General features: G+C 46.3%; 2 protein-coding genes across 13 annotated transcripts in view; one reads left to right on the top strand and one right to left on the bottom strand.

Annotated features, from left to right (window-relative positions):
• LOC143377943 (uncharacterized protein CG43867) overlaps nucleotides 1–15,650 on the top strand; it is a 100,661-nt gene extending 85,011 nt beyond the window's left edge. For 3 of the 9 annotated variants that reach the window (XM_076829763.1, XM_076829764.1, XM_076829769.1), the window contains 19 exons: nucleotides 1,412–1,474; nucleotides 6,292–6,459; nucleotides 6,733–6,918; nucleotides 7,034–7,236; nucleotides 7,695–7,926; nucleotides 8,080–8,254; nucleotides 8,329–8,565; nucleotides 8,643–8,934; nucleotides 9,015–9,288; nucleotides 9,369–9,758; nucleotides 9,849–10,067; nucleotides 11,638–11,930; nucleotides 12,055–12,388; nucleotides 12,450–12,689; nucleotides 12,755–12,891; nucleotides 12,967–13,096; nucleotides 13,185–13,394; nucleotides 13,466–13,601; nucleotides 13,677–15,650. In XM_076829763.1, the coding sequence (XP_076685878.1) occupies nucleotides 1,412–1,474; nucleotides 6,292–6,459; nucleotides 6,733–6,918; nucleotides 7,034–7,236; nucleotides 7,695–7,926; nucleotides 8,080–8,254; nucleotides 8,329–8,565; nucleotides 8,643–8,934; nucleotides 9,015–9,288; nucleotides 9,369–9,758; nucleotides 9,849–10,067; nucleotides 11,638–11,930; nucleotides 12,055–12,388; nucleotides 12,450–12,689; nucleotides 12,755–12,891; nucleotides 12,967–13,096; nucleotides 13,185–13,394; nucleotides 13,466–13,601; nucleotides 13,677–13,741 (3,984 nt within the window). In that variant the 3' untranslated portion in view covers nucleotides 13,742–15,650. Of the gene's footprint in view, nucleotides 1–1,411; nucleotides 1,475–2,824; nucleotides 3,009–6,291; nucleotides 6,460–6,732; nucleotides 6,919–7,033; nucleotides 7,237–7,694; nucleotides 7,927–8,079; nucleotides 8,255–8,328; nucleotides 8,566–8,642; nucleotides 8,935–9,014; nucleotides 9,289–9,368; nucleotides 9,759–9,848; nucleotides 10,068–11,637; nucleotides 11,931–12,054; nucleotides 12,389–12,449; nucleotides 12,690–12,754; nucleotides 12,892–12,966; nucleotides 13,097–13,184; nucleotides 13,395–13,465; nucleotides 13,602–13,676 lie in introns of those variants that run through there. The other 6 variants (XR_013087447.1, XM_076829766.1, XM_076829765.1 and 3 more) reach the window with 6 other exon arrangements.
• Nucleotides 1–25,003, bottom strand: part of Naa20a (N-alpha-acetyltransferase 20 A) — a 188,255-nt gene extending 163,252 nt beyond the window's left edge. Inside the window, exons 1-8 of one of the 4 annotated variants that reach the window (XR_013087403.1) lie at nucleotides 24,851–25,003; nucleotides 24,714–24,738; nucleotides 24,519–24,609; nucleotides 24,303–24,432; nucleotides 24,098–24,234; nucleotides 23,930–24,015; nucleotides 22,692–22,937; nucleotides 22,306–22,531 (exon numbers count right to left, since the gene is read on the bottom strand). Coding sequence is in view for 2 of the 4 variants with exons in the window: in XM_076829422.1 (XP_076685537.1) it covers nucleotides 23,930–24,015; nucleotides 24,098–24,234; nucleotides 24,303–24,432; nucleotides 24,519–24,609; nucleotides 24,714–24,738; nucleotides 24,851–24,903 (522 nt within the window). In the remaining 2 variants the exon portion in view is untranslated. Of the gene's footprint in view, nucleotides 1–22,305; nucleotides 22,532–22,691; nucleotides 22,938–23,929; nucleotides 24,016–24,097; nucleotides 24,235–24,302; nucleotides 24,433–24,518; nucleotides 24,610–24,713; nucleotides 24,739–24,850 lie in introns of those variants that run through there. The other 3 variants (XR_013087402.1, XM_076829423.1, XM_076829422.1) reach the window with 3 other exon arrangements.
• Nucleotides 25,004–26,324: the final 1,321 nt, after the last annotated feature.

Here is a 26,324-nt window from a genome sequence, read left to right as displayed (position 1 = left end):
CGAGCAGGTGATATTTACTCCACGGCGGCAACTGTTTATGCAATAAGGGCCCGGCGCCGATTAAATAACGAGAGTATTTATCGCGCCTGTCCCGTTAACGAGAGGGCGATCCATCGCTCGCGGTAATTGACGCGATGGAACGCGAGTACAGCTGTCCGCTGTTCAGCCTGGAGGGTGTAACTTGCCGATATCCGTGCGCGTGCAACAGTAATTGAGGGAGGAGTATGTTTCAAGTTCGAAGTCATTTTGAAGCTGGGTTGTTAATCTAGTACTGTGCATCGTAATTTTTTTATTTAAAAATATTTACCAATAACCAAGTTATTGTCCATCACTCGAAGGTTCTCTAAAAAAAAGGCTTCTGCGGTGACCACTGCTGCTCGAAAGTCGAGCATCTAAAATAAAAAATTCAAAAGAATTTACTTGTTATATTATATTATCTAGTATTTGAACGAAGGATTTTTTTATCCGATGCTTAGTTTTCTGTTAATTGACGAAAATCAGGCAAGATTTATGATAAAAATTGAAACTTTTACTTTAAATATAATTTTTTCCCAAATCAATATTTCGAAAAAAACCTTCGTTCAAATACTAGATAATATAATATAATAAGTAAACTCTTTTGAATTTTTTATTTTAGATGATCGACTTTCGAGCAGCAGTAGTCACCGCAGATGCTTTTTTTCAGAGAACCTTCGAGTGATAGACAATTACTCAGTTATTGATAAATATTTTTAAATAAAAAAAATACGATGCACGGTACTAGATGCAATCCTTAAAAGGAAAAAAGATTTTTTGAGAAATGTTTTATAGCTTTTGAGTAAAAAATTTCCAAGGACCACCCTTTTTTTCGGTCTCCTGACTGAGCATGACCCCTTAAGTCCTCCGGCTCTAGGATCTCCTCGATTATATATCGGACATTAATTCTTCCCTCCGTGGGGGATGAGCCTCGAGGAAATACGGACGCGTCACTATAGGACACGCGCGTATCAATCTCTGCGGATCAAGCCTTCGAGGAGACGAGTCTTCCTAGTATCCATTAAACTCTCGTCAAGCGGGCACTGCGTGTCGGCTATGGACTTGGCCAAGTTTCGTGAAACTTCCACGCCTCGAAGGAAAATTAGATAAGGCGAAAGTAACGCCTGGCCCTCTCGGGAATGTTGGGAATGCCTGCCGATACGCTGACGCTCGATTATGAATATTTCATTTCCGCGAAACACCAGCGGCGGCTGTGCACTGAAACCTGACCGCCATGCCGATATCGTTGACGAACAATTACCAGTCAGCGAGTACCCCTATCGTCGCTCGGCATAGGGGAATCGAACGGCCCGCGATGCTCGTCGAAACGAGTCTCCTGATACAATAACCGACGATCTGCGATCGCCCCGTAACCCGCTCTGTTTTCTTCTTTCAGCTGTCGGAGCTGGAGCAGCGGGTGCTGGAAGCGGAGGGCCGAGCCGACGAGGCGGAGGACAAGGTGAGAATAAATTACTACCGCGTATTTCCAACTTTCCACCCGGCGATCAAAGGACGCACCTCCCTTCGCCTCCTCCCGAGTGCGCTCGTCCGGAGCAATTTCCTACTATCGACTATCATCCGGGGAAAATCGAGACGTCGTTAAACGCCGCGATACCGTCGCCCAGGCGATGCCCGCTCGCCTCGGTCTAAAGTAATTACGTTCGTTCGCAATTAACGGGGCACAGGCGTCGTCGGTTAACGCTCGGCCAACTGGCCCGGAGACATCAGGGATAAATAATTAATTTAACGAGTAGTAACGACGCTCCTCGCGAGACCTTGCGTCCGCTTTAATGACTCGCGAGACGACTGCGTCCAACGGGTGTCCCATTAAGACGTCGCTTATCGTGCCGCATTCTCTGGCCGATCTCAAATTGCATTAGGATCTTAATGTCGCTTCCTCGGTGAAATTTCAACGCAGCGTCGATTAGTCATACCTACGTTCTTGTACCTCACGTTCTTTCTTTCGAACAAGGGTAAATGAACGTATAATCGATAGTTTCGTAGAATGAAATATTGCAATGCGGCTTTCGTGATTTCTCACCTTCTTTTTTTAAATTCGTTTCTGGACTTCAGAACCTCCTAGCTTAGCGGTGTAAAGGTACCTGTACTGCGTTACCGACCACAGGAACAGCATCCGAGGGTGCAGCAGAGAAAGTACCTAGCTGTCGTCTCCACCGAGCTGCTCATCGATTTCCACCCTCGCTATCTGTCCCTTACCGACGTCCCGAATTCAGTAAACGGTACCAGCCGTGGGCAATCATGCTCTGCGTTTACGCACAGGGTGGTAAACCATCGACACCCTTGCGTACCGATGAAACCCTTCATCGATCCATTCCACGTGGCCTACTCGACTGCTATTAATTATTCTCGTGCCAGCTGTACTCATCCTTGAGAACGCAGAGCTCTGTACGTCTAGCACCGTCCTCATCGTTCACTTCAAACATTAAGCAACCTTGGATGGTCGAACCTTCGAGGTCCTCAGAATCGATCTTCCCACGATCCACGGATCCAAGATCCCCTCAGCCGTCGAACACCAAGGGAGCCAGCGTCAAGGGAGATGAAACACCCGAAACACTTTACCCTCGCAGCAAAGTGGCCCGCGAAGTAAGTTTCGGTCGGTACTCGGGATCGCGGGGGTGTCAGGGCGCATGTTAGGTCGCATTGATTTTTGCTCGGGCCGCGAGAAAGAGGGACAAACTTGGAACCGCTGGATACGAGAGAACGAGTGGCTGTGGGAGAAAGGGAGAGGAGCAACAATATGGCTGAGCAACCGGCCGGCGAGACCGTCGTTTTGTTATGACCTCGAAATTCGGCGATCAAGTCGGGCGTTCGTGAGCCACGTGCATCCGCGGCGGGGTTCGTGACGGTGAGATAGCCTCCCTTCGTGATCATCCCTTTGCTCGATCGCGGGGAGGATCGCCTCGGACACACCGTCCGCACCGAGCCACCGCGTCACGAGAATTATGGATCCCGGCAGGTGACACCGATGAAAGGTAAACGCTTCGCGCGAGCCAGGACACTCTGATCCTCTCTAAATCCTCTGGCATCCCTTCGCGTCCTCCGAGGTACGCTGGGTCTCCTGGTGCCTCCAAGAGGAGACACTCTGAATCTCTGTAAGCTTTTCATTGCTTCCTCGCTTTAGTTTATTAATATAATAGCGAGTTACTTAGTCTGCGAAGTGGATGAACCGTGTCATGCTCAGACGCGAAGTAGAATAATTCGAAGCTAGCAACCGTGTCTGCAAACGTGCCACTGTTAGTTCCCTTGAATGGAGGGTAGTGGATGTTAGGGGCGCGAGATCGACGAGGCTGCGGACGCGAAGTGTCACTTGGAGAGGCCGGTAGGAGCGATTTACCGGACGCGGGTCGACTTAACGACCCGCTTTGACGGGACGTGTCGCGTATAGAATTGGCGTGCGTCCAGTTCATGAGTAATCCCCGTTTCCCGTGAGCACCCGCGCAGCAAAGAAAATAAAGGCGCAGCGCAGACGTTCCCTTTTTCGCTTCCTCTTCGAGCACCGTCTCGACGGCGACGCTCTTTCCTATCCTCCCCTCGCTTCGTCGATCTTCAACGATCCTCAGCTCGCGGCTGACCCCATCCGATTCATAGCGGATTCATTGCCACTGCCAGTGTCCATCTGAAGCACAACCGCGCGCAACGCGCTGCCAGGGTGTCGCAATTTGCTGGGCCGCTCAGTCAACGCCGCGTTTCTCACGCGGCCGTCGGTCGTTGATCCATTTGGCTCGCCTCCGTCCTGTCTCGCGGCCGTCTGTTTTTTCCGCGGCTGCTTCGCCTCCCCCTCGTCGAAGATCAACGTTGAATGGATGTTTCTGCATGTACGCGCGCGTTAACGGCGGGGCCGTTTTGGCGGGAGGCCAGCCCGACCCGACGCCGCGGTCTGAGAGGCGACGCCGCTCTTTGTCGCGTGCACGCGCACGTGCGTGGAGCTAGTCTAAAGAGACCAGGGGACTGGTTCCTCTGTTATTCCACCCCCCGTGAGACCCAACCCCCTGCTCCAGCGCGTGCTGCGTTCGACGGGAAGCTGACCACCAGTGGAAACTTTGTAATCCTCCCTTGGAAACGATCTAATCTGGGATCCGGCCCCACGTCGGAGCTGGGGCTTTTAGGGGCGAGTAAAACAGGGGTGATTCGGTGTCTAGGAAGATCGTAGTGTTTTGTATACACCAGGCTTCGCGAGAGGCTGTTCCATGGATCCAGCGCAGATGAGATTTAATTATTCCTGCGCCCGTGCTATTTCTGCTTTCGCGGCAGCTCCCTTCCAGACCTGCGCCTCGCTAGACACAAGACGAATCGATAAATCTCGAGATACGGTTCAGCCGTCTGCGAAAGTCGCCAGACAGATCGAATGATGACCCGGCTATCCAGGTCGTTGTCTCCGAATTAAACGGCTCTAGACCTCGAGACCTCGACGTGGACGGCAACCTTGAAACTTTTCCCCTCGGCTATAGCCGCGCGTTCTAAATCCACGGCAGACTGAAACTCGATATTCTAAGGTCAATCGAAGCCGTCGGTTTCACTCGAAACGGCTACGAACCCCTCGAAGAATCCCAAGGATGCTCCTCGTTGCTCGTTGCGGGCCGAGAAGCGCAGGCTCGCGAGATAGAAGCGTGGGGCAGGTCGATGAATCTGCCGCGCGCCACGCTTTCATCGGTTTTCCCCGATTCCCTCGGCTAAACGGATTAGCCGGCTGTTAAGGGTAGGAAATCGTCGGCCGTGTCCCTCTGTCAGGGCGCCTCGGTACGCCTCGGGGTGGCGTTGTGTTAGCGGCTGCACACTCGGTGCACACGAGCTCGCAGGACCTCTACGAATTCTGCCATTGGCCGCGAGCCAACGTGACTCATCGCCTCTGGGAAACGCCGCCGAAGAGAGAGAGAGAGAGAGAGGAGTTTACGTGCATCGGTTCGGCGCCGTTCAGTTCGGTTCGGTACGGTTCAGTTCGGTTCGATCTACGGCACCGTGCGCACCCTTCTTCTCCCTTACCCACCGGGGAATCGAGCTTCGATCTGCTCGAGGCGTTGGGAGTGTCCTCGAGAGGATACCGCGGTGGAGGAAGGGCCCTCGTGGAGCACGGAGTGGATCATTGGAGTCTGCACGCGCCAAAGGGGGTAAAGAGGTCCTCGGTGGATTCTGTTGAGCGACGGATCGGTTATCATGGCCACTCGTAGCCTCGGTAAGCATCGAACCTCTCGATCCTTCCGTTCCACGCCGGAGTTCCTTAAAAGCTGCCTCCGAGACGGTGGACTGTGAAGATTGGAAGCTGCTACCGTGATTTCGCGTGTCCGTTAGGGTTGAGGGAGGCGTGGACGCTCGCAGGGGTTGCACGTGGGTGGAAGTGGTCCGCAGTGATCCCTGAGTGATACGGTAATCGCGTGGGCGCATCTTGGACGTCCTTCGGATCCTTATCGTTGTTCCAAAGTCACCGAAGAAAGTATACCCCCTTCGTGATCCCTTTCGCGAATCAAAGACTCGACCGAAGAAATACGAAAAGCGAGAGCGTACTCTTGCGAGGTGAACTCGTGGGAAACGTCGGCAATGAAATTGAAGAGATCGATATAACTCGCGAGCACATGCACGCGCTGGGAGCCAGGAGGAAAACACACGGCCAGAGGATTTCCCCGTGTATTGATTTTCTCGATAGCCTGCTCTCTCTCTCTCTCTCTTTCTCTCTCTTCCCCTCTCTCCCCGTTCGGTGTAGTGGACGCTCGGCGTGCGGAACGCTTACGTGTGTGCCGTACTCGCGGAGCGTGAAGGCGATATCGATTTTTGACAGCTGCTGCGAAACGGCCAGCATCGTGTGCCAGAGAGAAAAGGGGTGCACGAGGTCCGCACGCAACGCTTCGTCTCCCTTGCCTCTCTCTCTCTCTCTCTCCCACGCGCTTTCGCCGCTGTTTACCCTAGGCGACGCACGGTTCCACGCCGCGCCGGCTGCCACGCTGCCAGAGGGCTGGCATGCTCCTCGCATCGCGACGGAAATGTCGCACGCCCGCGTCACCCTCGTCGAGTAGACGAAATTCGCGGACACGTCGCCAAGCGTCATCCTCGACGATTTTCGCAGATAGACACGGGACTCTGCGCCTGTACGGGGATATGTTAGTCGAGTGAAGGGTCGCGGGGGGCTCGAAGTGTCCCTAGGAACTGTTTCTTTACAGGATATACCGGCGATTATGCGGCAGGGTTCTTGAAGCAATTTTCATTGCACGGAAAGTGATCGTAGTACTTTGAGATGACGAGGGTGGTGTATCCGATTTGCCGCAGGTACGGATGATGGAGGAGCGGCTAGTGAAGGGTGAATACTGCTTGAGCACATCCGGCGTTGGTTCTCCACCGCACTCGCTGCCGTCGACTTCCGGTACGCAGAATGACAAGAACGAGGACCCGCACTGTGCCTGCATCTCCAAGTTAGAGACACAGGTCGAGGAGCAGGTAAGAAAGTCTCCGTGTAGAACGTAGAGCGATCCGCGAGGAAGTGGCTATTTTTGTCCGTCGCCAGTTCTCGGTAGCCCGTCATCGCGATTTTCGAGCTATCGCGAATCGTCGCTCGGGAAGCGCGCTGGTTTCGTAAGCAGCTTAGTGGGCCCGCCGGTTCCAATCTATCCGACGAGTGGCGTGGCGAAAAAAAAGGCGATAAAACCGCGTGACGGTATCAGAGGCTGGCTCGAGATAACCGACTCACGGCCGATTACTAATTGCTTGCAGAGGCAGTTGCGGCTGCAAGACGCCAGACAGGTCGAGGCGAAAGCCGCGAGGATAAAGGAATGGGTGACCAATAAGCTGAGGGAGTTGGAGCAGCAGAACCAGCACCTGCGGGAACAGAACAACAAGTGCAACCAGCAACTGGAGCTTCTCAGGAATCATATAACCAACATCGGCCTAAAACCACCCGTGAGTTCACTTTCACTTTAAATAGAAACACTTACGCGCGTTCCTCGAGTGACGAGATTCTTCTCCCGAGCTCCGCGGTGTTACGCCGTTTTAATAAAGAATTACTGGCTCGCAGGCACCCACGAGGGCGTCCCTGTCCCTGGAAGTGGATCCCACGTTACGCAGGCGGTCGGAGAGCCTCGAGGGAACACCGCAGGCGGCACAGGAAAGCGCGCAGAGCGCCGTAGCGGAGCCACAAGCGGGCACGAAACACCGAAGACACCTGTCCGCTTGCGGCACGATACAGCGAGGGATCGCGGCCACCAATATGGACTCAAGGTAGAACCCTTGCGCGAGAGACGTTTGTGACTGGGCTTCGCGCGTGCCGCTTGCTGCGATTGTCGCTTACCGCTTCTGCCACCGTAAAGGCCACCCCTAACGTCCCGTAAATTGCATTTCGAATTCTCCTTGGGAGGTCTCACGACGTGATAGCGGCGCCCGGCTCTCGAAACACGTGGTACCCTGTTAACGTCCGGAGACTTCCTGCGGAGATCTGTCAACCCGTGTAACGTTCTCTCTTGCCTCCTAATTTCGAGCACGACGCCTTGTACCTTTTCTCTCTTTTATTTCCCATCTTTCCTTCCCCTGTTTTCCTCAACATTACCCTGGCTCTCGCTGGCACGAACGGTCGATACGAAGCTCTCGCTAATTGTACGGTAGATCGGACCGATCGAGGTGACGTCCGCTGGCTGACTTTGGCTCCGTGTTTTATGCTTGCCGTTCACTCTCTGCTGCAGCCTGCTGTCCGAGGAGCTAGCCGCGGCGGTGGAGAACCTGGTGATGCTGCCGAACATACCCGGCGTCTCGGAGACCAGCAGGGACAGCGGCAGCTCCGAGGCGGTCCACGATTACGCCGAGATATACACGCCGAGCAGAGAAGGGATGAATTGGACGCAGAGCGCGCAGGGACCCCGTCCGCCCACCCCGCCGCTGCACCGATTCCCCAGCTGGGAGGCGAAGATATACCAGGTAGAGGTCGAGTCGTTTTATTATCTAAGAGGATTGGCAAGGAGGCGGGTGGAATTTCTCGGGCGCAGGATGAATGAGCGGCGCGTGCACGCTCGCCGAGTTGTCGTAGGATTTGTAATGAAAGGGGACGCGTGGTGTTCGCCAATTCCGTAGGTAGCTGATGGCGGGCTTGGCATCGGTCCACCGACCAACGAGGAATCCGCGCCTTCCACGATGACCAACACGACCAGCTCGTCGAAGCATTCCCAGGCAACGGGACACAACTTGACCGCGCACAATTCCCAAGGCTACTGCGATATTTCGGTTCCAGTCTACGCGACGGTCAAGGGTACATCATCCTTACTCTCTCCTCGAGTTCCCTCGTTTGGTAGCTCGGACGCTAACGGCTCTTCTGTATTCCAGGACGAGCCAGTCAAATCAGATCCATGCCTTTCGGCGACAGCTCCGACGACAGCTCGGACGGCGAGGAGCACCCGAACCAGACCGAGACCAACACGAGGATCACCAACAGCTCGTCAGACAACACGGACTCCTCGCTCGGCAGCGGGAGCAGCCCTTCCAAGAGCGTTAAGACCACCAGCAGCCTTAGCCCCGCTAAAAGAAGCTCCAGCGGTTCTCCTAGCAAAAGTGTGAAACGTGGTGGGTATCCCAGACAAGCAAACGCTTCCAAACAGTGGGATTGAGTACTCGCTAACTTGGATACTACTTTGTTGCAGACACCTCTTTGGAATCTGGCTTGTCGGAGGATTACGCGATACCTCCCGACGCGCTCAGCTCGACGTCCCTCGAATCCAGCATGCCTAGTCTGCTGATGCGCGTCTCCGGCGAGAGCCCGAAGCGGCAGGAATCACTGGAGAAGACTGGCCACCTGGCGAAGCTCGGAGGCAAGCTGAAGACCTGGCGGAAGCGATGGTTCGTGCTGAAGAACGGAGTGCTCACTTATTGGAAGAGTCAGAACGACGTGAACAGGAAACCTCAGGGCCAAATTGTTCTGGACGAGGTGTGCAGGTAACCGTCAGACACTGAGCTTCGTTTCTTTAGCGTTAATCGAGGACACGGGCGAGTAAAGAATCGCGATCCCTCGGCAGGATAAACAGGGCAGAGGGAGCTGCCACGTTCGAGATAGCTACGGGCAAGAAGACGTATTACCTGACGGCTGACTGCATCGCGACGATGGAGGATTGGATAAGGGTGCTGCAGAACGTGCAGAGGCGGAACGCCACGAAGCTTTTGCTCAGCAAGGAGGACAACAAGCCGACGATACAGGGCTGGCTGACGAAGGTGAAAAACGGGCACGCTAAGAAGTGCTGGTGCGTCCTCATTGGAAAAATGTTCCTTTACTTTAAGTGCCCTAACGATACGGTAAGTGTCCGTCCTCTCGGCCTACGATTCGGTGAAGTGCATCTAGAGAAAATATCAAATGTCTCTTTGCGTTTCTCTAGAATCCTATTGGACAAATAAATATGAGAGACGCGAGAGTGGAAGAGGTCGAGCACGTGTCGGACAGCGACAGCGAGGAAAGAGACGCGGAATGCCCCCACGAGAGAACGATTGGCATCTTTCCCACTCACCAAGGACCTACGTACTTGCTGATGCCTCACAAGCAGGACAAAGACAATTGGCTGTACCATTTGACGGTGGTATCCGGGGGCGGGCCCAGCGCGGGGACTCAGTACGAGCAGCTGGTGCAAAGACTGATGGAAACCGACGGGGATCCTAGCTGTGTCCTCTGGAGACACCCGCTGCTGCTCCATACGAAAGAGAACATCACTAGCCCACTGACCAGTCTCACATCCGAAGCCTTGCAGACCGAGGCCATAAAGCTATTCAAGGTTTCACTCTATATTGTCTTTGGTATTATTGTTCGCTGGCGAAGCGCAGTAAGGAACAGGGACTTAAGCGATTCTGTTGTCTCGATACAGGCTTGTCAGTTGTTCATGTCGGTGGCAGTGGAGCAAGCAGGCATAGACTACCACGTGGTACTAGCGCAAAATGCGCTGCAGCAATGCTTAGACCAGCCTGAGCTGCAATCTGAGTTCATCTGCGCACTGGTAAAGCAGACAAGTCGTCACACGCAGCACCGTTTGGGCGTACAGGTAAAAAAGGCCGCCAGACTTGTGTCGCTGGGTACTGCGCGCGTTGTAAGTCCTGCTTATTGTTTAACAAACACTCTGAAACCCTGTACCATTTTCACCAGCTGACGTTCGACGCGCGATTTTAGTAATTGCCCATTGGCTTCTCAATCGTAATCCTCGAATAATTTGAACGGGAATCGCGTGGGTCGAAAGCTCATCGCGAACGAAGTAAAGTCCGATCGCCGTTTGATTGCGAAATGGTACATCGGGTACGCTTAGTCAAGTATTATAAAAATAATCACGTGGAAGTAGAGCGGTGGAACTGTTTAGTTGTCTTTCCCTTTATTTTCTCTGCCGGAGGGGACTAACCGTACCGAATAACAACCAGCTGCCGTTTCGTTTCCCCGGGGGAAGCGAATAATACTTGACGAAGTCTATTTAACAGAAGATGACTTTTTTAGTTTTAACAATCATTCACATTTCATTTTCATTTGCTGCTTTACGTGTGCTCTACCTAGGCTACTCTTAAACTCGCATGGGTTTTCTTTCACTCTTTCTAGACGTCGTCGTGTTTCAGTTTTGCGTTCTCACTTTTCTTTATTGTGTACTTTTTAATATTTATACATGAATACCCGATCACCTTACCCTGATACGCCCTATATATCATGTGAGCCGAACATATTTTGACAATTCATCCGTTCATCGATTTCATTCCGTATCGTTTCTCGCGGTGTCTCGATTCAGCGGCGAGTAAAACATCCGATTAGAGTGCCCTCGTTGACTTGTCAAAATACGTTCTGCGGCGCACACACACTTGCAGAATGGTATGTTGGTGTACATAAGAACCACACACAGAAAAACATATTTTTATAGATTGGTTTTTTGTTTCTGTTTCCGTACGTTTTTTTGCTCGATAGCTCATTACAATATTCTCTGTTTGAATGCTGCTTAGAGAACTCTTAGCCTTTGATCATCGGTCGACAGACGGTCATTTTAAGGAACATATAAAGCTAGAGAATCCTTACAGATTCGAGCACGTCCGTCCGTAGAATACGAATACGAGACACTTCGGGGAAAAAAACAAAAATAGAAAGAAAAAATACAGCTACATTGTTGGGTATTCATTCGCACATACGTAGAGCCTTCCGCAGCAAAGCGAGGCTGATGGGGATGCGTGTCCCCGTTCGTTCGAGCTGCGAACGATATGCTTTCGAGCTGTAAGGTAGACTCACATGGCCTTGAGAAAACAAGACAAACAAAGAATAGAAGCAATAATAAGCAGAAGCGCTTCTCTCATCCACATTGTTCTTAATTCATTCGATTGTTTACGGTCCATGCGTTTTATGTGATTAACACACATAGAGTTTATGCGTTTAATGGTCCGATTTCGATTGCTTACATACTAACAAGACGTATTGACGTAACAATTCGAGTGTTTCACGATGAAGAACGTTGAAAGCCCTCCCTGTAAAGGAGACCGTCCCCCTTTCGATCTGGACTCGGCCGCCTATGATGGCCCAGAGCTTCCTGCATTAAAGAGAAACGAAAGTGGAGCGCGAATTTATTTAAAAGAAAAGTAGTAGACTAGGTCTGGTTCAGTCGAGGGACGTAGTAGTATGCCAGCATACCATTGCAGCAGCTCCTCCTCTGCGCCACGCAATCGCTGTTCACCTGCGATACGCAAAGTCCCGCGGCAAATGGCAGCGGTGAAAATGCGGACGCGCAATCGACGGCCTCCACTTCTCACAGTCCTACGCTCACGCAGGGCCACTCCACGTCTACGATTCTGGACTGCAAAACTAACCCTGCCCAGTACGTTCTTATCCAGGGATGGCAGCTGCTCGCCCTCGCTGTTTCACTCTTCCTACCGAGGAACAATCGGCTACTATGGTACCTGAAGTTACACTTGCAAAGAAACGCGGACACCAAGTGAGTCCCCATCTCCTTAACGCGCAGGCGGGAATAATTCTACTCGAGCTTACCTTCTTATTCCATCTTGCACCGCGACGCGCCACTTGGACACTCTCTGATCCCACCGAAAACTTCCTTTCAGAACTGAATGCGGCAAGTACGCAGCCTACTGCGAGAGAGCGTTGGAGAGGACACTGCAGAACGGCGGGAGGGAGGTGAAGCCCTCGAGAATGGAGGTCCTCTCGATACTGATGAAGAACCCTTACCACCACTCCCTGCCGCACGCGATACCAGTTCATTTTTTAAACGGAACGTACCAGGTCGTGAGCTTCGACGGCAGCACAACGATAGAGGAGTTTCTGAATACGTTGAACCAGGAGATTGGCTGCCGGGACGTTCACCAGTCTGGGTTCACGTTGTTCAGCGACGACCCCATCGAGAAGGAGCTTGAGCACTTTATCGATCTTCAGGCAAAGGTACGCGATTGTAATCGCAGCGCCGCTGGGCCGAGGTACTTATTGTTTCTCTTCGTTTCAGCTCTCCGACATAATCTCGAAGTGGGAGACCGCGTTGAGGGAGAAAGGCTCGGGTAAATTCGAGAACACCAGGGTGATCCAGTTGACGTACAAGTCCCGGTGTTACTGGCGGCAGGCGGCCAAGATGGAGACCGATAAGGAGAGGCTTCTTCTGTGCTATCAAGTCAACCAGCAGGTCGTGCATGGGAAATTTCCGGTGAACCGCGAGCTAGCATTCGAGCTTGCGTCGCTAATGGCGCAGGTAAGCCTCAGATATCTTTAAGCTCGTGGGATCGCTGTTACCAAAACTACTATCGGCCATTGCAGATCGATTTTGGAGAGTATAACAACGACAAAGCGCGGGGAAGCGGTCCAGGAAGCAATCCGCATCACCTAGTGCTTCAGGCACTGGACAAGTTTTATCCTATACGATACAGGACGAACATCACTGCCGAACAATTGAGGTAGGTATTAGAGAAGTTGGAGATCGCCGTTGGTCGATGTGAATCGTTCGTGAAAAACTGAATTCGTTATTGCAGGGATCTGCAAGAGAAGCTGCAAGACAAGTGGATCGCTTTAAAAGGTCGCAGCGTACTAGACTGTGTTCGCATCTATCTAACTTGCACCAGGAAGTGGCCTTTCTTTGGAGCTACACTTTATCAAGCAAAGGTTAATAGCTAAAGCTTCCCGCGTAGTTCTTCTCCTCGTGCTTAATGGTAAAGTAAGGAGATCGCATAAAAGCGTTCTACTCCCGCAGTTGAAGCAAGCTGAACCAATAACCGCGTGGATAGCTGTTTCCGAGGACAGCGTCACGTTACTCGAGCTTCAAACGATGGCAGTCATGTGTCGTTACAACTATGGAAATATAGTCACGTTTGGAGGATGTTTAGACGATTTTATGCTGGTCGCTTGCCCCGACGAAGGCGCCGCAGAACAGAAACTCTTATTTGCGCTTTCGAAACCTAAGGTATCCTGGTACAGCACTGACTAAACGATTAATAAAACTTGTCATTCATCGAATGGTTTCTATTCGTTTAGATTTTGGAGATAACGTTGTTGATCGCCGACTACATGAACGCTTTGGGGCACACCTTACCCGGTACTCCACAGATGAACACATTGACCCGCAACGGGTCTCACAGATCCATCAAATCGACTCTAAGACCAACCACTGGTTCGTAGAAACACATCATTTCACGACTCATCTTTGATTCGTTCCCTTCTTAATGGAATAACACGATCGCGCCAGGTTCGAGCTGTCTTCCAACGCAACCGGACATTCTGAAGTCGACGCCAGACCACCAAAGACCTTAAAAAGACTGGTCGATCTGATTCGGAAGAGAAAGATGCTGGGAGACGCGGCTCTTGGTTCACGAAAGTCTGACCCTACTCGAGGCACTAACCCTTTACACTCGACGGTACTACAGCCTGTATTATAAGAATCCGCGGTACGAGAACCGACACACACACCGGGCGACGCGCGGCGACCCGCGCTGTAGAGTTGATATTTAGTTGCGTGTTTTTTTTTTCGTGTAAATTAGAAAGGATGCTTGACGAATGACGTTTTTTATGTAAATACCTGACGCAGCATGCAAGAACGACACACCTGTGGTCCACGTAACGCGACTTAAGACGTGGTGACTGAATACCAATCGAGAAACGATCCGCAAACACTGCCTAATGAGTAAATTAGTATGTCTAAATTACATCGAATAGTTTTGACCGGATGGCTGAACGTCGTGCTGAAGACCCTTTTGCTACCGTATTTATATACCAAATTCGAAGCGTTAGTGGTAAGGTACATAAGTAAAAGTGGTGTATCACGTACTATGTATATAAATTAATCGGAGTTACTGGATGTGTTTAGAAAGTCTAGTTGAGCGACGCGGCGACACGTTTGTCTCCGGTATGGGAATACGTCGGGGGGAAAAAAAATCTTATTCTTCTTGCCAAATCGACCGTAATACACGTGCAGAGAACGGAGCTGAGACCGGATAACCGCAGCATTAGAAGCGCGCGTGATCGTTGGTACTCGATGATATTGTACGCAATCGTTATTTTGTAAGGTTCCCCTTTGAACGCGATGCGCGACGGACATTTGTAACTGTACCTACTGTCGTAAATTCCGATGATTACTCGCTACGTTTCACACGTTTGATCATTTGTAGTCGCAGCTATTGGTGAGGATCGATGTCGGGGCAGTAAATACAGACAGTATTGAACGTAAGTCTAAATGAAGCTCAATCGCGAGGGAAAATTCTTTATACGAGAAACGGCGAACAGAACTCACATGTTGTCGTGTTATTTTAATAACAGCTAGTCTCATTTTATATTTATTTAACGATTAAGCGAATTAAGTTCGTTTTATATAAGGACACGACCAAATAGATGTAATGGGAACGCAATCTTTTTTTTTCTCTACGTCTTTTTTTTACGATTAGTATCGTTCCTGCGTAATGTATGTGCAAGCAACAGTTTTTGTACTAATTAAACGGCGATCCCGTGTCACTATAGAAGTTTTGTACGCGCTTGACGTGTCCTACGTAACTAGCAAATGTCTTCCTTCTCTTTAGTAACCAGAAATAAATATGAAAACGAACGTTGAGAGTAGGGCTTTCGTGCAATATGTACAAGACTTCTATAATTTTTGTAATTCCTGAGGATAGGCTGAGCATTGACTGTGCCTCTCTTGAGCAGAATAGACAAAGTAATTCTACGCACGGCTTCGTTTAGCGCAGTTGAAGAAATTTATATGAAAAAGAAAGAAACGAGAAAACGAAACAAACGATCGAACCTCAGATTACTGGGAGCAGTACAAAGATATGCAAGAACGACATTTTGTCTTTAATTTTTATAATACGCAGTTAAATGCTACTATTCGGGTGCTTAGCACCGTTGTATCATGATGCAGTAAAGTCACTGATTCTGTAAATATCACGTTAGGCTTAAGTTTCTAAGTATAGTAGAATAAAGAGGAAGAAAGAGGCAGCTGAGAGAGAGAAAGAGAGGGGGGGAGGGAGAGAGAAATCACAATTGTCGTCATAGAAATTTCCCCCGATCGTCGGGGGCTGTCTGCGGATATTCTACTGAGCCTACCACCTTACAATTTCTATTTATTATTTATTCGCATAAAATGACGCGTAAAGAGCACGAGCGGTGTATAGCAGAAAGCATTGTACTATTGTACAGGAAGAGAAATAAACTGCTCGGATCTGTACTTTAAGAGATCATTTATTCGCTTTGGTAATACAATATTTTTCATCGTAATAATAATAATTTCGGTTATTCTTTCAAGCGTGTTACTTATTTTACATCGTTTCCTTAAGAATATATTTAGTTTTCTGAAATGTTCGTTCACCACTTTACTGACGGTGACGACGTTCCACGTTAACACACTTCATCCGCTACCTGGCACTCGCGTATCTCCTTGCCGATCAGCAGAGGTAAGTATTGATCCACATTTCATACGTATGATCTATAAAGAGACATATATAAACACTACACTCGTTGTTCAATTATTTTCAATGTTCGTGTGCATTCTTGCAAGCAAGTCAAACACCTGTCCACAATTTTATATACATTCTCCATTACCCGTGAACAATATATGCACTTTTAGCTTTGCATTCGAAAATATAGATTCTTAATAATCTCTAGCAACGCTATAGGCATAAATTTTGTCTAAAATCGCACGAATATTAAAGGATTTTGTGCGCGATAATTTCCTTACTATTTCTCCATTACACCGAAACGTCAAATAATGGCGCTGAAACTGTTCCGAATACGAACAGAAAATCTACTAAAGTAACAGGAGTAAAGGATGATGGAGGAGGTTGATTGGTCCACCTAGAGAGAGAAAGGTAGCGTGTGCGACAAGGACGGAGATAGGAGGCGTGTGCTAGAGAGAGAGGGAAGTGTGTGCGACAAGGTCGGAGATAGGAGGCGTGTGCGAGAGAGAGATAGAAGTGTGTGCGACAAGGACGGAGATAGGTGGCGTGCCACTAACTGTGGTTATGCACTCCTGATACTTTTCAGCTCCTGGTAGCAGGAGAGCATGACGTGAGGAAGTGGCGATTAAAAAGAGAGAGCCTGTTGTTTAGAAAAAGACAGAGATAATCGAAACACGTGGTTTCTTTAGTTGCAGGTAGCACCGACAGAACGCGCTTCTTTAGGCTAATGACTATTATATTTTGAACAAAATATATATAAAAGCTGCTGCAGAAAAATAGCAATCACATACTTTTAATTGTAAGTATAAAAATTGTTATTTACTTATTTATTTACAATCTTCAGTGTTGATCTTCTATTTAGAAACTATGCTAACCAATATTCAACTATTTTACCATCAAACTTAAGTTTTGATTATTCAATTGATTATTCATTCTTTCTACCTGTCGTAATTTTTGTACGTTTCCGGTATACTTTACTAATACGGTAATATTTAGAATATATTAAGATGAGGCAGGGATTAAATGTATTCTACATGAAATACACTGTATTTAACAAACTGCAGTTTGTTTCAAGTTTCTTTCATTTTATTTGCATAAAAGGCCTTTACAGTGTTACAATAAAGTATAAGGTATATAAAGTCACTATTTTCTTGTGATTACTATCAAGGTTTCCATCATTCCGTCGAAATATTCCGAAGTTAAAACCTGTAAGAAGAAAAATATTTTTAGTAACTTGACTTGTCTATTATTGAAAATGGGAGAAACGTTACAACATTTTGTCACGTATGAAAATATATAAGTAAAGGGAATAATTTTATTGTGCAACATGTTGGTTGAAATTAATCGTTTTAGATTTTATGTTTCCGGTAAGATTTAATATTAATTCCTACCACTCGTAGCACTGTAATCTTATTTTAGAATCAGTCGGTAACGTTGGGTGCGACACGAGAAGCGGCCAATTCAGCAACTACCTACTCTGAAATCTGTTGAAATGCTGTGCGTGTGTGCGTGCTTGTATATGTGTGACATGTTTAGAGTTTAGAGTGTGCCAATGCGATGTAACTAATCTCACATACTGTAACTAGAGCGATTATTAATCGTGTATATTTCTGCTTTACAGGTAAGGAATTTTTACATAGAAGACGTTAAACCGGCTGCATTTTCGACTGGGTTCATTGATATGAAATTTACACAAGATACTGCTTCAGCCGAACCCAGACCTAACCCAGACCTTTTTTTTTTTTTACGTGGAGAAATCCCTAACGGATACCCCTAACCCTCCCCTAACCCAGACCTAACCCAGTTACACTTGTAACATTTCATTGTATTGCATTTCACTTATTTGAATAAATTGCAGTTAAGTGGTAAAAGAGTTTTTTTATTTAACGAGCACTACTTACTCCTTCCTATTCCAAATCACATATAAAAGATATGCTAAAAAGAACACCTAAAAAGATCCTTCCACGCAGAGTGGTTTTAAAAATCTTCGCATTAAAGCACTACTTTAAATATGCCATTCAATACTCTCAAACTCTATCGACTTTCGTTCAAGGCTTCTACTTCTCTTCAGAGACATTATTTTGCGCTACCTCTTTCCACGTCATGTTATCCTGTTACGAAGCCTGATTTTAGAGATATCTGAAAATTTTCGCCAGATTTTGGCCCAGGTATCAGGAGAACATGAAGCGAAAAGAGGTATTCTGAATTTCAGCTGCGAAGGCATCCTCGATTCTTTCTCCGAAGACGTTACTTAGTGCCACCTCTTTCGACATCATGTTCTCCTGTTACAAAGCCCAATTTTGTGCATTCTGAAAATTTTTGCCAGATTTTGGCCCAGGTATCAGGAGAACATGAAGCGAAAAGAGGTATTCTGAATATCAGCTTCGAAGGCATCCTCGATTCTCTCTCCGAAGACGTTGCTTAGTGCCACCTCTTTCGACGGCATGTTCTCCTGTTACAAAGCCCAATTTTGTGCATTCTGAAAATTTTTGCCAGATTTTGGCCCAGGTATCAGGAGAACATGAAGCGAAAGGAGGTATTCTGAATTTCAGCTTCGAAGGCATCCTCGATTCTCTCTCTCCGAAGACGTTGCTTAGTGCCACCTCTTTCGACGGCATGTTCTCCTGTTACAAAGCCCAATTTTGTGCATTCTGAAAATTTTTGCCAGATTTTGGCCCAGGTATCAGGAGAACATGAAGCGAAAGGAGGTATTCTGAATTTCAGCTTCGAAGGCATCCTCGATTCTCTCTCCGAAGACATTACTTAGTGCCACCTCTTTCGACATCATGTTCTCCTGTTACAAAGCCCAATTTTGTGCATTCTGAAAATTTTTGCCAGATTTTGGCCCAGGTATCAGGAGAACATGAAGCGAAAAGAGGTATTCTGAATTTCAGCTTCGAAGGCATCCTCGATTCTCTCTCCGGAGACATTACTTAGTGCCACCTCTTTCGACATCATGTTCTCCTGTTACAAAGCCCAATTTTGTGCATTCTGAAAATTTTTGCCAGGTTTTGGCCAATATGTATCAGGAGAACATGAAGCGAAAAGAGGTATCCTAAATTTCAGCGAAACTTCTGCTTCGAATAGTTCTGCGTCTTCGATTCGCTTTCCGGAGACATTACTGTGCGCCACCTCCTTCGAAGTCATGTTATCCTGTTACGAAGCCCAAATTTTGTGCGTTCTGAAAATTTATGCCAGGTTTTGGCCAATATGTATCAGGAGAACATGAAGCGAAAAGAGGTATCCTAAATTTCAGCGAAACTTCTGCTTCGAATAGTTCTGCGTCTTCGGTTCGCTTTCCGGAGACATTACTTTGCGCCACCTTCTTCGAAGTCATGTTATCCTGTTACGAAGCCCAAATTTTGTGCGTTCTGATAATTTATGCCAGGTTTTGGCCAATATGTATCAGGAGAACATGAAGCGAAAAGAGGTATCCTAAATTTCAGCGAAACTTCTGCTTCGAATAGTTCTGCGTCTTCGGTTCGCTTTCCGGAGACATTACTTTGCGCCACCTTCTTCGAAGTCATGTTATCCTGTTACAAAGCCCAATTTTGTGCATTCTGAAAATTTTTGCCAGATTTTGGCCCAGGTATCAGGAGAACATGAAGCGAAAAGAGGTATTCTGAATTTCAGCGAAACTTCTGCTTCGAATAGTTCTGCGTCTTCGATTCGCTCTCCGGAGACATTACTTTGCGCCACCTCCTTCGAAGTCATGTTCTCCTGTTACAAAGCCCAATTTTGTGCATTCTGAAAATTTTTGCCAGATTTTGGCCCAGGTATCAGGAGAACATGAAGCGAAAAGAGGTATTCTGAATTTCAGCTTCGAAGGCATCCTCGATTCTCTCTCCGAAGACGTTACTTAGTGCCACCTCTTTCGACATCATGTTCTCCTGTTACAAAGCCCAATTTTGTGCATTCTGAAAATTTTTGCCAGATTTTGGCCCAGGTATCAGGAGAACATGAAGCGAAAGGAGGTATTCTGAATTTCAGCTTCGAAGGCATCCTCGATTCTCTCTCCGGAGTCATTACTTAGTGCCACCTCTTTCGACATCATGTTCTCCTGTTACAAAGCCCAATTTTGTGCATTCTGAAAATTTTTGCCAGGTTTTGGCCAATATGTATCAGGAGAACATGAAGCGAAAAGAGGTATCCTAAATTTCAGCGAAACTTCTGCTTCGAATAGTTCTGCGTCTTCGATTCGCTTTCCGGAGACATTACTGTGCGCCACCTCCTTCGAAGTCATGTTATCCTGTTACGAAGCCCAAATTTTGTGCGTTCTGAAAATTTATGCCAGGTTTTGGCCAATATGTATCAGGAGAACATGAAGCGAAAAGAGGTATCCTAAATTTCAGCGAAACTTCTGCTTCGAATAGTTCTGCGTCTTCGATTCGCTTTCCGGAGACATTACTTTGCGCCACCTTCTTCGAAGTCATGTTATCCTGTTACGAAGCCCAAATTTTGTGCGTTCTGATAATTTATGCCAGATTTTGGCCCAGGTATCAGGGGAACATGAAGCGAAAGGAGGTATTCTGAATTTCAGCTTCGAAGGCATCCTCGATTCTCTCTCCGGAGACATTACTTAGTGCCACCTCTTTCGACATCATGTTCTCCTGTTACAAAGCCCAATTTTGTGCATTCTGAAAATTTTTGCCAGATTTTGGCCCAGGTATCAGGAGAACATGAAGCGAAAGGAGGTATTCTGAATTTCAGCTTCGAAGGCATCCTCGATTCTCTCTCCGGAGACATTACTTAGCGCCACCTCTTTCGACATCATGTTCTCCTGTTACAAAGCCCAATTTTGTGCATTCTGAAAATTTTTGCCAGATTTTGGCCCAGGTATCAGGAGAACATGAAGCGAAAAGAGGTATTCTGAATTTCAGCTTCGAAGGCATCCTCGATTCTCTCTCCGGAGACATTACTTAGTGCCACCTCTTTCGACATCATGTTCTCCTGTTACAAAGCCCAATTTTGTGCATTCTGAAAATTTTTGCTAGATTTTGGCCCAGGTATCAGGAGAACATTAAGCGAAAAGAGGTATTCTGAATTTCAGCTGCGAAGGCATCCTCGATTCTCTCTCCGGAGACATTACTTAGTGCCACCTCTTTCGACATCATGTTCTCCTGTTACAAAGCCCAATTTTGTGCATTCTGAAAATTTTTGCCAGGTTTTGGCCAATATGTATCAGGAGAACATGAAGCGAAAAGAGGTATCCTAAATTTCAGCGAAACTTCTGCTTCGAATAGTTCTGCGTCTTCGATTCGCTTTCCGGAGACATTACTGTGCGCCACCTCCTTCGAAGTCATGTTATCCTGTTACGAAGCCCAAATTTTGTGCGTTCTGAAAATTTATGCCAGGTTTTGGCCAATATGTATCAGGAGAATATGAAGCGAAAAGAGGTATCCTAAATTTCAGCGAAACTTCTGCTTCGAATAGTTCTGCGTCTTCGATTCGCTTTCCGGAGACATTACTTTGCGCCACCTTCTTCGAAGTCATGTTATCCTGTTACGAAGCCCAAATTTTGTGCGTTCTGATAATTTATGCCAGGTTTTGGCCAATATGTATCAGGAGAACATGAAGCGAAAAGAGGTATCCTAAATTTCAGCGAAACTTCTGCTTCGAATAGTTCTGCGTCTTCGGTTCGCTTTCCGGAGACATTACTTTGCGCCACCTTCTTCGAAGTCATGTTATCCTGTTACGAAGCCCAAATTTTGTGCGTTCTGATAATTTATGCCAGGTTTTGGCCAATATGTATCAGGAGAACATGAAGCGAAAAGAGGTATCCTAAATTTCAGCGAAACTTCTGCTTCGAATAGTTCTGCGTCTTCGGTTCGCTTTCCGGAGACATTACTTTGCGCCACCTTCTTCGAAGTCATGTTATCCTGTTACAAAGCCCAATTTTGTGCATTCTGAAAATTTTTGCCAGATTTTGGCCCAGGTATCAGGAGAACATGAAGCGAAAAGAGGTATTCTGAATTTCAGCGAAACTTCTGCTTCGAATAGTTCTGCGTCTTCGATTCGCTCTCCGGAGACATTACTTTGCGCCACCTCCTTCGAAGTCATGTTCTCCTGTTACAAAGCCCAATTTTGTGCATTCTGAAAATTTTTGCCAGATTTTGGCCCAGGTATCAGGAGAACATGAAGCGAAAAGAGGTATTCTGAATTTCAGCTTCGAAGGCATCCTCGATTCTCTCTCCGAAGACGTTACTTAGTGCCACCTCTTTCGACATCATGTTCTCCTGTTACAAAGCCCAATTTTGTGCATTCTGAAAATTTTTGCCAGATTTTGGCCCAGGTATCAGGAGAACATGAAGCGAAAAGAGGTATTCTGAATTTCAGTTTCAAAGGCGTCACCTTTAAAGTTGCGAATCGTAGCTGCAAAGGTTTGGAATTTGGATAGGAATATGTAAAAGGTATTTCTAAATAATAATACAGTTCTTTTCAAGTTTTTCCCACTTTATTTGCAGAAAAGGCTTTTACAGTGTTACAATAAATTAATATAAGTATGTAGAAATGAATGCTGATTAATATTGTATTATTATTAAGTATAAAATATATAATTTCACTTCATTTTATGTATAAAATCACTATCAGCTTTCCATCATTTGTCTCACTTAAAGTTCCTCAATCCTGTCTACCGAGAAATGTTCCCAAGGTTAATCTGTAACAAGAAGAAAATATTTTTAGCAATCTGATTTGTCTATTATAGAAAATACAACAAATAGATTTGTCTATTATAGAAAATACAACTAATTTCAGGCAAAACATATAAAGAATATAATTATCTTCCTAATTTAAGACAATTCCCCTTTATTTCATACATTACCCGTGTCTACCCCCTTAAAGTTGCAAATAAGAGGCGTTCGAAAATTCTGCGTCTCTTCGTTAAACAGTCACTGTCTCGAAACATCTGCGCCACTTCTCGCTCTTTGATTTGCTCTCCGGAGACGTTACTTTGTGCCATCTCTTTCGACGGTGAAGCTATCGACAGCTATCGCTTCAGTTTTGCTATGAATCCACGTTGGCAGTCCTCCCGAGTAGGCGCTATCTCGTATCTACTACCTCAACTAAATTTGTCACGTGACTTGCTATGTATTATCGCCAATATGGCGGAACTCTGATTTGGGAATGTAGTCACGATTTTTCGTTTTTCGTTCTTATATGAGCAGATTTTGGCCTGGGAGAGGTCTCATTCGAAAGAAGAAGATTCAATGCTGAGCGCTCTGCTCACCGTTTGAGTCACAAAACTCTTTTAGTGACCTAAAAATGCTTGGATTCTGAGGGTATATTTTCTCGACTTTTGCTTTACTTTGGACACTGATATTATTACATATCAACACAATCTCGTTGAACCATGAGCAGAGCGCTCCGCATTGAACCTTCCTCTTTCGAATGAGACCTCGCCCAGCCCCAAATCTGCTCATATAAGGACGAAAAACGAAAAATCCCGAACCCATGTTTTGGGCCAGATTGTGTCGGTATACAGCGCGCTGCATTACCCGTGTCTACCCCCTTAAGAAGGGCTTTAAAAGATGCATTCTTCACAGTTCGACCCACAAATTCAAGATTTCTAACTAGCCCACATTCACATAAAAAGCAAAATTCAGCCCCGCAACTTCTCTTGCAGAGCAGCGCGAAAATCTGCCTCTCTTGCAGGTGCAAGAATCGTGCAATGATTTTCGGAACGAGGGGTTTTTAAAGTGCCCCACATGCAAGAGAAGCTGCGGGGCCGAAATTTTACGGTTAGATCCATGCAGCTTCATTTTATTCATAAATTATAATTCTATATTGTAGTTTGCAGAAAAGAACGCGCCCGGACGCTAACCGGGGCCAGGGGGCTACTTTGCTCGCATTGGCCGACGCGGAAACGTCGACCAAGATAAAGTAGGCAAACGGGACACAGGCGGTGGGTGCCAATGCGAGCAAAGTAGCCGCCTTGTCCCGCTTAGCGTCCGGGCACCTTCTTTTCTGCAAACGACAGTACATCGATACATTTGTTCAAAGAATAAGTTTTACAGGATAACCAGTTATTACAATAATCATTGTCTGCTTACGATACCTAGTCCACTTCCTCGGGTCTCACAGGATGAGTCAGAGGTATCACCGATTTCTTTTTCACGTCTCTCGAAAGCGCCTTCCTCATATCTAAACACACATCCAGAGGGTCAAAGCTACGCGAAGCTTTAAACAAAATACATCATAATAAAACCAAGAAAGAGCTACGTACCAAAAGCATCTTCATCCGGGTCTCCGTTATAATATTCTAGAACAGTTCGATATACAATGTATCCTAATTGTTGGTACATTTTGATTGCCACTTTATTGCTAACTCTTACAAAAAGATCCACAAAGTATGCCTGCTTCCTGCCACAACATACAATGTTCTGCAATAAAACTGCACGATACATCCGACATCATAGTCTTTCACTTACTTCTCCGAAACCTCTTCCAAGGATTTTATCAACATCGAAGCCAGGCCCAGTCTTCTATAATTATGAGAGACTGTCAGAGCCGTTATGTGACCATGCCAATTCTCTCCGTGCCCTTCAGCTTTTCCCATAACTGAAATATTTCGTACTGAAGTAAAAGCTTCTATTCTACGTGAAGCGGCAGCTTGTAACTCAGAGAACAGAAAGAATAAAACTCACTGTAACCCATAACCTCTCCACTTGGCGATTCCGCCACTTGAAAATATTCTGGCCAGTGCGCCAGGTAATGTGTGTAAAAGGAAAGTCCATACTGTCGAGTAGAAGATTAAGGAAAATGCAAATTGGGAATGACCGATCGATACGCTCTTATGAGTAGCTAGCCCTATTAGAAAGTAAATGAAACTTAAAGGATACTGTCTCTGTGAGCGGATCCAAATTCCTGCAAAAGAATAAAAACGTTAGAAAGAAAGCATGCTATGTTACTGTTTCGAATTGCAACAGTGTTGTTAGGTTAAGGATATCGAAGTTTCCTGACTCATGTTCGAACTTACACGTTGTTAAACTTGAATAAGTCGTTGCAAGTAAAAGGCCTGATAGTTGTCATGTCTTAAATAAATCAGACTAACATAAGTACAGTTTAACAGGAAGGCAGAATGGACATACAAACTGGGAAATTAGAAACGCGCTCTGTAGTTCGCTGATTGAACGTTGGCGCCGCCACCGAAGCGAAACACTTTGTGCGGGAGATTGAAGCATTGAAACTTCGGGCGCAGCTAATTTGAAAACAACAATTTTATTAAAGTTTTCATAGGAAAAGACAGTACAAGCGAATTATATTTTTCTTTAAAATTTCACGAACTTACGCTAAGTTGCATTTACATTTGTTTTTATATTATAAGATCCGCGAACATTAATGTATGCAGTCGCACGTTGCATAATTAGATGCACGCGTCGTTACGTTATAAAGACACGTTGAGTTGTGCAGTTTTAGAATAAAAGAATTTACGAAATCTACCATGTTTCTTTATTCGTGCGTTGCACAAAAATGGTCTAGTCCTTTTGAGCAGTATACATCTCTCACACAGGTCAAAAGAACCGTTAGTGTAGCTTCCTTGTGGAAAAATAGCTTAATATTTTTTATATTCTTCTATTCTTTGCAGAATTGCTCGCGGTGCGTTGATTTGGAACGATGTACGCCGTGGTTTTTTCGGCACCTTTCATACAGCACACTTATTTACAAATATCAGTATCCTAGAATACATATCAACAATTTGTACACCAGTATTCCGATGTTCACCTAAGATGCCGTTAACTTTCAACAGAACAACATAATATTCTAAATACCTTTTGAACATAACACAGAAATACTATTCTCAAATACATATGAAATATGTCCTAGTGATAAAAGTAATAGGAATCATTGTTTCGGATATAAATGCAGACAAGTAATACTGATCTTAACATCGCGTAGATCTTCGTGAGAATCACTGAACCGTGAGAAATGAGAACACAACCCAAGTAAAGAATTTATACATCGTAACTTCTCATTAGCTTAGCTATACCAATATTTATCTGCAATGTGTGCTATATAAAGTGTGACATTGATTCGTTTTACTAATATGCTATATAACACATACCCAACATAAAAACAAATGCTTTATGCAATAACTACAGACACAGCAAATAGACTTCACTGTAATCGACACAAACATTCTGCTCTCCGTTACATTGCTTCGTGTTATTAATGAAACTTGATCTTTTCACTTTTATTGTACCGCGTGTTAAGAACCTAATCTATCTAAATAGTTAAAAAATATTGGCCCTTGTGACGACGTAAATCTACTATTATGCAATTATCATTATGCTCGCGATGTTACGTTTCCTCGTGTTCTCGGGTCCGTAAGACAGCGCTTAATCGTTACATCACTCGCGACTCGGTATCAGCAAGACCTTAATGTATATTTGTAACTTTTGATTAGCGACAAAGTCAAGTTTCATTCTCTTTGTAGATTGTTACGTCTAATT

This window comes from Andrena cerasifolii, chromosome 16, assembly GCF_050908995.1.
Source record: "Andrena cerasifolii isolate SP2316 chromosome 16, iyAndCera1_principal, whole genome shotgun sequence".
NCBI classification, from domain to species: domain Eukaryota; kingdom Metazoa; phylum Arthropoda; class Insecta; order Hymenoptera; family Andrenidae; genus Andrena; species Andrena cerasifolii.
The sequence above is the reverse complement of the archived record's forward strand: the minus strand, read 5'-3'. Positions and strand labels throughout refer to the sequence as shown.